At 68.7% G+C, this 11,311-nt stretch overlaps 3 protein-coding genes across 3 annotated transcripts; 2 read left to right on the top strand and 1 right to left on the bottom strand.

Moving 5' to 3' along the window:
- The first annotated feature begins 70 nt into the window (after positions 1-70).
- Positions 71-2,813, top strand: LOC146764843 (ADP-ribosylation factor-like protein 2). Its single transcript, XM_085563618.1, has 5 exons — positions 71-221; positions 896-1,006; positions 1,557-1,719; positions 2,001-2,081; positions 2,405-2,813. Exons 1-5 carry the CDS (start codon positions 157-159, stop codon positions 2,537-2,539), a joined length of 555 nt encoding a protein of 184 aa, XP_085419744.1. The 5' UTR covers positions 71-156; the 3' UTR covers positions 2,540-2,813.
- On the bottom strand, positions 2,770-5,819 carry LOC146764842 (uncharacterized). The gene is made up of 6 exons (XM_085563650.1): positions 5,557-5,819; positions 4,261-4,978; positions 4,116-4,144; positions 3,927-3,977; positions 3,633-3,699; positions 2,770-3,271 (listed from the first exon to the last, which is right to left on the bottom strand). Exons 1-6 carry the CDS (start codon positions 5,817-5,819, stop codon positions 3,167-3,169), a joined length of 1,233 nt encoding a protein of 410 aa, XP_085419776.1. The 3' UTR covers positions 2,770-3,166.
- A 1,784-nt stretch (positions 5,820-7,603) lies between these two features.
- LOC146764841 (uncharacterized) lies at positions 7,604-10,724 on the top strand. Its single transcript, XM_085563619.1, has 4 exons — positions 7,604-8,291; positions 9,261-9,374; positions 9,490-9,674; positions 10,510-10,724. Exons 2-4 carry the CDS (start codon positions 9,275-9,277, stop codon positions 10,630-10,632), a joined length of 408 nt encoding a protein of 135 aa, XP_085419745.1. The 5' UTR covers positions 7,604-8,291; positions 9,261-9,274; the 3' UTR covers positions 10,633-10,724.
- The last annotated feature ends 587 nt before the right edge of the window (positions 10,725-11,311 follow it).

Here is an 11,311-nt window from a genome sequence, read left to right as displayed (position 1 = left end):
CCGCCGGCCAATCAGCGCGCGGCTCCTCCGGGCCGCCAGGGGGCGCCGCGCGGCGGGGCCGGCGGCGGAAGCGGCGCGCGCGGGGGGGCGGGGCTCGGGGCGGGGCTCGGCCAATGAGCGAGCCGCGCGCGCGCGGGGGGGCGGGGCCGCGCCGCCATGGGGCTGCTGACCATCCTGAAGAAGCTCCGCGAGAAGGAGCGAGAGCTGCGGCTGCTCGTGCTGTGGGCGGGGCCGGGGGCGGGGCCGGGGGCGGGGCCGGGCCGAGGGGCGGGGCCGGGCCGAGGGGCGGGGCCGGGGCGAGGGGCGGGGCCGGGCCGAGGGGCGGGGCCGGGCCGAGGGGCGGGGCCTGCGGGTTCCCGGGGGCGGGGCTTAGGAGGGAGGGGTCGGTGGGGGAGGGGTCTCAGGGGGTGTGGCACATGGGGGCGGGGCTTAGGAGGGTGGGGTCGGTGGGGGAGGGGTCTCAGGGGGTGTGGCACATGGGGGCGGGGCTTAGGAGGGTGTGGGGGTCTCAGGGTGTGGTCAGGGTGGGGCACATGGGGGCGGGGCTTAGGAGGGTGGGGCAGGTGAGGGGAGGGGCTTAGGAGGGCGGGGCAGGGTGGGGAGGGGTCTCTGAGGGTGTGGCCCGTGGGGGCGGGGCTTAGGTGTGGGGCGTGGTGGGGGAGGGGTCTCTGAGGGTGTGGTCAGGGTGTGGCATATGGGGGCGGGGCTTAGGAGGGTGTGGGGGTCTCAGGGTGTGGCCGTGGGGGCGGGGCTCAGGGGGGTGGGGTCGGTGGGTGTGGCTATGGGCGGGGCTATGGGCGGTGTGGGTGTGGCTGTTGTTGGCCATTGGGGGCGTGTCCCGGGTGGAGGGGCGGGGTCCCGGGCAGGGCGTGTCCTGAGGCCCCGCCCCTCGCAGGGGATTGGACAACGCCGGGAAGACGACGCTGCTGAAGCGGCTGAACGGGGAGGACGTGGGGGGCACCTCCCCCACCCTGGGCTTCAACATCAAAACCCTGGAGCACCGCGGGTGGGGGAGGGGCTGTGGGGAGGGGCTGTGGGGAGGGGCTGTGGGATGGGGGAGGGGCTGTGGGGAGGGGCTGTGCGATGGGGGAGGGGCTGTGGGGAGGGGCTGTGCGATGGGGGAGGGGCCGTGGGGAAGGACTATTGGGTGGGGGAGGGGCTATGCTGCTCAACCTGATGACCCCTGTGACCCCCCCATGACCCCTGTGCCCGCCTGTGACCTGTGACCCCACACTGACCCCCGTGTGACCCCTGACCCCCGCGTGACCCCTGGCAGGTTCCAGCTGCACGTGTGGGACGTGGGCGGGCAGCGCTGACCCCTGTGTGACCCCTGTGACCCCCGTGTGACCCCTGACCCCCATGTGACCCCAGGTTCCAGCTGCACGTGTGGGACGTGGGCGGGCAGCGCTGACCCCTGTGTGACCCCTGTGTGACCCCTGACCCCCGCGTGACCCCTGGCAGGTTCCAGCTGCACGTGTGGGACGTGGGCGGGCAGCGCTGACCCCTGTGTGACCCCTGTGACCCCCGTGTGACCCCTGACCCCCTCGTGACCCCAGGTTCCAGCTGCACGTGTGGGACGTGGGCGGGCAGCGCTCCCTCCGCTCCTACTGGCGCAATTACTTCGAGAGCACGGACGCGCTGCTCTGGGTGGTCGACAGCAGCGACCGGCAGCGCCTGCGGCTGTGCGCCCACGAGCTGCGAGCCCTGCTCCGCGAGGAGGTGACACGGGACACGGACACGGGACACGGGGACACGGGGGGGACACGGGGACACGGGGGGGACACGGGACATGGGGACAGGGACACGGGGTGACCCCCAGCGCCTGCGGCTGTGCGCCCGCGAGCTGCGAGCCCTGCTCCGCGAGGAGGTGACACGGGACACGGGGACGGGGACACGGGGACAGGGACATGGACACGGGACACAGGGACACGGGGACACGGGGGGGACACAGGAACACGGGGGGGACACGGGGACAGGGGCTGACCCCGCTGCCCCCCCAGCGCCTGGCCGGGGCCGCCCTGCTGGTGTTCGCCAACAAGCAGGACCTGCCGGGGGCGCTGCCGGCCGCCGACATCCGGGAGGTAACCCTGAAAATCCCCCCAAAAACCCCCCTAAACCACCCGGGAGGGACCTCAAAAACCCCCGGGAGGGACCCCAAAACCCCCCCCAAAAACCCCCCCAAAAAACCCCGAGAGGGACCCCAAAACCCCCCCAAAAACCCCCCCAAAAACCCCTGGGAGGGACCCCAAAAACCTCCCAAGGGACCCCCCCACCAGGGACCCCCAACCCTGGGACCCCCCAAAATCTGGGTCAGCCCCAAATCCCCCAGCCCGTGGGGGGCGTGGCTGACCCCGTGACCCCGCCGTGACCCCGCCATGACCTCTGACCCCTGCCCCCACCCCAGGCCCTGGAGCTGGACTCGATCCGCAGCCACCGCTGGCGCCTGCAGGGCTGCTCGGCCTTCACGGGGCGCGACCTCCTGCCCGGCCTGGACTGGCTGCTGGACGAGCTGGGGGCGCGGCTCTGCCCCCCCGACTGACCACTGACCACCAGAGTGACCACTGACCCTGAGTGACCACCCTGAGTGACCGACAGACTGACCCTGAGTGACCACTGACCCTGAGTGACCACCCTGAGTGACCGACAGACTGACCCTGAGTGACCACCCTGAGTGACCACCCTGAGTGACCGACAGACTGACCCTGAGTGACCACTGACCCTGAGTGACCACCCTGAGTGACCGACAGACTGACCCCAAATGACCGGGGGGTCGCGGGGTCGTGGCCGGAGCCAATAAAGCCGCTGGACACGTGGGGGTGCCTCATGTGGAGAGACCCCAAAATGGGGCTGGGGGATGGGGGGGGTTTGGGGAGCTTTGGGGGAATTTGGGGTTCCTGGGGCGGTTTTGGGGAGCTTTGGGGGAATTTGGGGTTCCTGGGGCGGTTCTGGGGAGCTTTGGGGGAATTTGGGGTTCCTGGGGCGGTTCTGGGGAGCTTTGGGGGAATTTGGGGTTCCTGGGGCGGTTCTGGGGAGCTTTGGGGCATTTTTGGGTCAGTTTTTGGTTATTTTGGGGCGCTCCGAAGGACTCGGCCTGGCGGGGGTGGGGGAGGGGTCTCAGCGCTTTATTGAGGGGTGGGGGATGGGCGGGGGGTGGGGGTGGGGGCGCTCAGGGCCCCGCCCCCCCCGGGGGGTCCCTGAAGGCGGGGGGGGGCAGCAGCGGCCCCTCCCCCCCCTCCTCCTCCTCATCCTCGGCCCCGCCCAACGCGGCCACCTGGGGGGGAGGGGACACCGGGGTCACCGCGGGGTCATGGGGTCACCGCGGGGTCACCGCGGGGTCACCGGGGGGTGTCACCCCCTCCCCCACCGTGCCACCCCCCCCATTGTCCCCTCCCCCCGTTCAGGTCCCCCCAGCCCCGCCCAGTGCCCCTCCCCCACCGTGTCCCCAAAATCGGCCCGGGACCCCAAAACCACAAAAATTCACCCCAAAATCAGCCCGGGACCCAAAACTGCCCCAAAATCCAACCCGGGACCCCCAAACCCGCCCAAGCTCATCCCGGACCCCCCAAAATCCCAAAAGTCCCCCCAAAATCCCCAAAATCCCCCAAATCCCCCAAACCCCCGTCCCCCCTCACCAGCCCCCGCAGACGCCGCTCCAGCCGCAGCGTCCGGAGCTGGGAGAGATCGAAATCGGCCCGGAGCCTGCGGGGAAACTGGGAGCACTGGGAGGGACTGGGAGCCAAACTGGGAGGGACTGGGAGCCAAACTGGGAGCACTGGGAGGGACTGGGAACAGACCGGGGCCAAACTGGGAGCACTGGGAGGGACTGGGAACAGACCGGGGCCAAACTGGGAGCACTGGGAGGGGCTGGGAGCCAAACTGGGAGCACTGGGAGGGACTGGGAACAGACAATCCCCCTCCCCCCTCACCTGTCCATCCGCTCCCGCAGCTCGTTCAGCTCCGCCCGCACCGGGGGGGCCCTGGGGGGGAAGAGGACCCCAAAACTGAACCCAAAACCCCCCAAATTTAACCCAAAACCACAAAACTGAACCCAAAACCCCCAAAGTGACCCCAAATCCCCCAGATTTACCCCAAAACCGCCCCGCAGCCGCACTCACCCCCTCGCTCCGGCGGCCGCTCCCGGCACCTGCGGGGACAGCGCGGTCACCGGGGGGCACAGGTGGGACCCCCCCACAGGTGACACAGGTGTGTCCCCCCAGGTGTGTCCCCCCAGGTGTGTCCCCCCCCCAGGTGTGTCTCTACCTGTCCCTCCTCCTCCTCCTCCTCCTCCTCCATCCCGGGGGGGCCCCCCGAGCTTGACCGGTCCCGGGGGGGGTCCCGGTGCCGGTTCCGGGGGTCCCGGGGTAGGTCCCAGAGGGGTTCCCGGGGGGTCTCCCGGTTGGGGTCCCGGAGGTCCCGCAGGTCCCGGTGCGGGTCCCGCAGGTCCCGGTGCTGGTCCCGGGGGTCCCGGGGGTCCCGATGCGGGTTCCAGGGGTCCCGGTGCTGCTCCCAGGGATCCCGGTGCGGGTCCCGGGGGTCCCGGTGCGGGTCCCGGGGGTCCCGGTGCTGCTCCCAGGGGTCCCGGTGCGGGTCCCGGGGGTCCCGGTGCGGGTCCCGGTGCGGGTCCCGGAGCTGGTCCCGCAGGTCCCGGGGGTCGCGGTGCGGGTCCCGGGGGTCCCGGTGCGGGTCCCGGGGGTCCCGGTGCTGGTCCCGGGGGTCCCGGTGCGGGTCCCGGGGGTCGCGGCCGCAGCCGAGCGCGCGGAGCTCGGCGGGGCTCAGCACGCTGCGGGTCAGCTCGTCCAGGAACCGGGAGAACCGGGGCCCCCCCCGGCGCCCCCCCAGCGCCTCCAGCGAGCGGCAGCGGCGGGGGGAGCCCGCCCGGGACCCCCGCCCGCCCCGCGGGTCCCCGGGGCCGCCCCCGGGCGCGGCGCGGCGGGCGGGGGGCGCCGGGGGGGGGTCCCGGGGGCCCAGCCCCTCGTGGCTGCGGCTCAGCCCCCGGCCCCGCAGCCGCGACCCCCGCCCCACGCCGGGGTCCCCGGGCCGGGGGGCGGCCCCGCGGCGCCCCGAGCCCCCCCCGGAGGAGGAGGAGGAGGAGGAGGAGGGGGCGGAGGAGGAGGAGGAGCAGGGCGAGGCGGACGGGGAGGACGGCGGGATGCCCGGGGGGGGTCCCGGGGGGGTGAAGAAGCGCTCGAGGAGCTGCAGCTTCCCCGGGGGCACCGGCGACCCCCGGGACCCCCCCGGGACCCCCCCGGCCCGCGGGGCCCGCCGGGGGGGGCGGGGCCGCGGCGGCGACCCCCGGGGGGACCTCCCGCTCATCCCGGACCCCCCGGGACCCCCGAACCCCCGGGACACCCCGGGACCCCCCTGGACCCCCCGGGACCCCCCGGGACACCCCCGGGACCCCCCGGGACCCCCCGGGACCCCCCGGGACCGCCCCCGCCCGGATCCGGCTCCGGGTCTTACGCCCGTGCCTGTCCCGGCTCCGGTTCGGCTCTAATCCAGCGCCGGGCTTTGAGCCGAGCCCGGCCCGGTTCTGGTTCCTAATGCGGATCCCGTCACTGCTCCGGTTCCAGGCTTTGATCCGGGTCGGGTCGGGTCGGTTCGGGCCGGATCCGGGTCAGGCTCCGGTCCTGCTCAAATCCACCCCCGGGGCCGGTTCTGGTCCCTAGCCCGGCTCCGCTCCGTGATCCAGTCCCGGGCTTTGATCCGCTCCTGCTCCGGCTCCAGTCCGGGTTGTGCCGATGTCCGGTCCCGGTCCCGGTCCGGTCCGGTCCGGTCCGGTCCCGATCCGGTGCCGGCTCTTTATAGCGGCCCGAGAGCATCGCCGGGTCACGTGACCCCCCCATTCCCCCCCCCCCATCCCACGGGACTGGGATGGACTGGGATGGACTGGGACAAACTGGGACAAACTGGGATGGACTGGGATGGACTGGGACAAACTGGGATGGACTAGGACAAACTGGGATGGACTGGGACAAACTGGGACAAACTGGGATGGACTGGGATGGACTGGGATGGACTGGGACAAACTGGGATGGACTGGGACAAACTGGGACAAACTGGGATGGACTGGGACAAACTGGGACAAACTGGGATGGACTGGGATGGACTGGGATGGACTGGGATGGACTGGGACAAACTGGGATGGACTGGGACAAACTGGGACAAACTGGGATGGACTGGGATGGACTGGGATGGACTGGGATGGACTGGGACAAACTGGGATGGACTGGGACAAACTGGGACAATCTGGGACAAACTGGGACAAACTGGGATGGACTGGGGGGCACTGGGGACACTGGGGACACTGCTTCTGGCTGTACTGGTGTCTGCACTGGTTATACTGGGGTCTGTACTGGGGTCTGTACTGGTCATACTGGTGTCACTGGGGTCTGCACTGGTGCCTGTACTGGTCATACTGGTGTCACTGGGGTCTGTACTGGTCATACTGGTGTCACTGGTGTCTGTACTGGTTATACTGGTGTCACTGGGGTCTGTACTGGTGTCTTCACTGGTCATACTGGTGTCACTGGGGTCTGCACTGGTTATACTGGTGTCACTGGTGTCTGTACTGGTGTCACCGCTGTCCCCTCACCGCCCCTCCCCCCAGCCGGGCCAAGGGCGTCGCGGTCACTCCCAGTCGATACTGGGCGGGTCCCAGTCCAAACTGGGAGGGTGCCAATCCATACTGGGCGGGTCCCAGTCCAAACTGGGAGGGTGCCAATCCATACTGGGAGGGTCCCAGTCCAAACTGGGAGGGTCCCAATCCATACTGGGAGGGTCCCAGTCCATACTGGGAGGGTCCCAATCCATACTGGGAGGGTCCCAGTCCAAACTGGGAGGGTGCCAATCCATACTGGGAGGGTCCCAATCCATACTGGGAGGGTCCCAGTCCATACTGGGAGGGTCCCAATCCAAACTGGGAGGGTCCCAATCCATACTGGGAGGGTCCCAATCCAAACTGGGAGGGTGCCAATCCATACTGGGAGGGTCCAAATCCAAACTGGGGGGTCCCAATCCATACTGGGAGGGTCCCAGTCCATACTGGGAGGGTCCCAATCCAAACTGGGAGGGTCCCAATCCATACTGGGAGGGTCCCAGTCCATACTGGGAGGGTCCCAGTCCATACTGGGAGGGTCCCAATCCAAACTGGGGGGTCCCAATCCAAACTGGGAGGGTCCCAATCCATACTGGGAGGGTCCCAGTCCATACTGGGAGGGTCCCAGTGCAGCCCCAGGGCGTTTCCATGAGGCAGCGGCCGCGGGGGGGGCCGGGGGGGGCCGGACCATTGAGGGGCCGGGGGGGGTTCGGGGGTCAGGGAGCGATTTTGGGGGGATTTGAGGGATTTTGGGCGGTTTTCAGGGATTTGGGGGAGTTTTGAGGGAATTTTGGGGGGGTTGAGGGATTTCGGGGGGATTTCGGGGATTTCAGGGGGTTTTGAGGGATTTGGGGGGGATTTGGGGGATTTGAGGGGTTTTTGAGGGCTTTTGGGGTGTTTTGAGGGATTTCTGGGCGTTTTGAGGGATTTCAGGGGGTTTTGAGGGATTTCTGGGGGTTTTGAGGGGTTTTGGGGCGTTTTGAGGGGTTTTTGAAGGATTTCTGGGGGTTTTGAGGGATTTCAGGGGGTTTTGAGGGATTTCTGGGAGTTTTGAGGGATTTCAGGGAGTTTTGAGGGATTTCAGGGGGTTTTGAGGGATTTCTGGGAGTTTTGAGGGATTTCAGGGGGTTTTGAGGGATTTCTGGGGGTTTTGAGGGATTTCTGGGGATTTTGAGGGATTTCAGGGGGTTTTGAGGGATTTCTGGGAGTTTTGAGGGATTTCTGGGGGTTTTGAGGGATTTCAGAGGTTTTTGAGGGATTTCTGGGAGTTTTGAGGGATTTCTGGGGGTTTTGGGGCTCCGGGGCGGTCGGGTCCATTTGGGGGTCCCGGGGGGGGGGTCTGTGACCATTGGGACGTCGTTCGGGGGCACTTTTTGGGGTCAGGGGCGACTTGAAGCTCAGGGCGGATTTTAGGGGTGATTTTGGGGAGGTCGCGGGGCGGTTTTGGGGCAAAGGCGATTTTTTTTGGGTTCAATTTCGGCCGTTTCTTGTTTCCCCCCCCCGAGCCGCTCGGTGGCTCCGCCCCCTTTTCCCGCCGCCGCCATCTTGGCCGCGGGCACGCGAGGCCACGCCCACTCGCGGGCAGCGCCGGGGGCGGGGCCGCGGCTGTGACGCAAGGGGGAGCCCCGGCGCTGATTGGCCGGCGGCGCTGTCAATCAGCGGGTGACGCGGCCGGGCCGAGCGCGGCAGAGCCGAGGTTGGGGGGGGGAGGGGCGGATTTGGGGGTCCCCAAAGGGGGGGGAGGGGCCGGGGGGGACCCCCGGGGGGGGAGAGGCTGGGGGGGCGCGGGGGGAGGGGCGGACACGCGGGTTGGGGGCGGGGAGGGAGGTTTTGGGGATCCCCGGTGGGGGAGGGGCGGTTTTGGGGTGTCCCGGGTGGGGGAGGGGCGGTTTTGGGGATCCCATTGGGGGAGGGGCGGTTTTGGGGTGCCCCCATTGGGGGAGATTCCTGTTCGGGGGGGACCCCGGCAGTTTTGGGGTGCCGCGAGTTCGGGGGGGGGTTGGGGGGCGGTTTTGGGGTGCCGGGTGGGGGAGGGGCACTTCCGGGTACCAAAGGTCACGGGGGGCGGAGCTTGGGGTCGTTAATTGGGCGGGGGTGGGTGCGCTAATTATCGGGGACCCCAATGGGGGGGGGCGGCTTTGGGGTTCGGGGCTGCGCCGGGGGGGATTTGGGGTGAATTTGGGGTTTTTGGGGGGGGCTTGGGCTCTCTGGGGCTGAATTTGGGGTCCCGGGGGGGAATTCTGGTGAATTTGGGGTCCTGGGGGGGGTAATTCTGGTGAATTTGGGGTCTCGGGGGGTAATTCTGGTGAATTTGGGGTCTCGGGGGCTGAATTTGGGGTCCCGGGGGGGAGTTCTGGTGAATTTGGGGTCTCGGGGGGAGTTCTGGTGAATTTGGGGTCTCGGGGGGAAATTCTGGTGAATTTGGGGTCTCGGGGGGGAGTTCTGGTGAATTTGGGGTCTCGGGGGGGAGTTCTGGTGAATTTGGGGTCTCGGGGGTAATTCTGGTGAATTTGGGGTCTCGGGGGGGAGTTCTGGTGAATTTGGGGTCTCGGGGGTAATTCTGGTGAATTTGGGGTCTCGGGGGCTGAATTTGGGGTCCCGGGGGGGAGTTCTGGTGAATTTGGGGTCTCGGGGGTCCCCGGCTCTCAGCCCCCCGCCCCCCCAGCCCCCTCCCCGCGGATGCTCCGGCTGGACGAGACCCCCGAGGACCGCGGCTCCCCTCCCCCCTCGCCCTGGGGGGGCTCCCCCTCCCCCAGCCAGCCCGGGACCCCCTCCCCAGGTTAGAGACCCCCCCCCCCCAAACCCCCCCCCCGGGGGGACCCCAAACCCCCCCGGGGGGGCCGGGGCTGCCCCCCCCCCCGTTCCGGGGGTCCCTGACGCCCCTCCCCCCGCAGAGGCGCGGCCCCGGCTGCTGTCGGAGCGGGGGGGGGCGGGGGGCGCCGGGGACCCCCCGGGCGGGGCCGGCCCCGGGGACCCCCCCCCGGCCCGCGGCCGCTCCCGCTCCGCCCCGCCCGTGCTCTGGGCGGCGCAGCGCTACGGGCGGCGGCTGCGGCGGATGAGCGACGAGTTCCAGCTCCAGGTGGGACACGGGGACACCGGGGGCACTGGGGGGGTTGGGGACACCTGGGGGGATTGGGGGGATTGGGGACACCGGGGGAAATTGGGGGGATTGGGGCAATTGGGGACACCTGGGGGGATTGGGGACATCGGGGGGGATTGGGGACACCGGGGGGGATTGGGGGCACCTGGGGGGAATTGGGGGGATTGGGGACACCGGGGGGGTTGGGGGGATTGGGGACACCTGGGGGGATTGGGGGCACCTGGGGGGAATTGGGGACATCGGGGGGAATTGGGGACACCTGGGGGGGTTGGGGACACCGGGGGGGATTGGGGACATCGGGGACATCGGTGTACCATGGACAGTGGGGACATTGGGGACAGGACATTTGGGGACAGGGGACATTGGGGTGGCAGGGGTTATTGGGGTACAGGGGACACTGGGGACACTCTGGGGACAGTGGGGACACCGGGGGGATTGGGGTACAGGGGACATTGGGGACATCGGGGACACCTGGGGGGATTGGGGGCATTGGGGTCACAGAGGTCACAGAAGTTATTGGGGTGAAGGGGACCTTGGGGACACTTGGGGGGGATTTGGGGACATGGGGGTGGCAGGGGTTATTGGGGACACTCTGGGGACATTGGGGACCCCGGGGGGGGTCGGTGACATTTGGGGGGGGGTCGATGACATTTGGGGGGGGTCGGTGACATTTGGGGAGGGGTCGGTGACACATTGGGGGGGTCGGTGACATCGGGGAGGGGTCGATGACATTTGGGGGGGGGTCGGTGACATTTGGGGGGGGTCGGTGACCCCGCGGACCCCCCCGGTGACAAACCCCCCCCTCCCCCCCCAGGTGCTGCCGCGGCCCCGCAGCGTCGGGGGGGCCCCGCCGGGGGCGGGGGGCTGGCGCGAGACCCTCCGAGCCTGGTGGGGGTCCCGGCGGCCCCGCCCCGCCCCCCCCGGGCCCCCGCCCTGAGCCCCCCCCAAAAAACTCATTTGGGGCGGGGGGCCCTGAAATGCTGCAGGGAAGGGGGGGGGGCAATAAAAATGTGGGGTTTTTGTAGAAAATTTGAGTTTTTTTGGGGTTTTTTTGGGGGGGGTTGAATCAAGGGACCCCCCCCCCCCGGGTTAATGGGAGCGACCCCCAAAATTGGGGAGGGGGGCTGGAATGAGACCCCCCCCCCAAAAAACAAAGGAAAGAAGGAGGAAAAGGAGGAGGAACCCGCCTGAAAGAAAATCCTCCAAAATTAAAGAAAATCCTTTAAAATGACAGAAAATCCTCCAAAATCCACGGGAGGTGCCCCCAAATTAAACCTGAACACCCCCAAAATGAGGGAGGGGGGGTCCCAAAAAAGGCCCCCAGACCGAAAGAGGGGGAGCCCCCAAAATGGGGGGGTCGGGATGAATTTGGGCGCCCCCTCCCCAAATCCTGGGGTGTGCCCCAAAACCCCCCCAAAATCCCCCAAAATTCCCCCCACACACCCAGGGCGGTCCCAGCACCCCCGAGGCCTCCCAAACCCCCCAAATTCTCCCAAAATCCCCCAAACCCCCCAAATTCCCCCAAATCCTCTCCCAGGTGCACCAAACCCCCCAAATTCCCCCAAATTCCCCCAAATTCCCCGGCCCACTTTGGCCTCCTCGTCCTGCGCGGCCGC

This window comes from Lonchura striata, chromosome 31 (assembly GCF_050655825.1).
Source record: "Lonchura striata isolate lonStrDom1 chromosome 31, ASM5065582v1, whole genome shotgun sequence".
NCBI lineage: Eukaryota > Metazoa > Chordata > Aves > Passeriformes > Estrildidae > Lonchura > Lonchura striata.
Note: the sequence above shows the minus strand (reverse complement) of the source record. Positions and strands in the feature narration are given on the sequence as shown.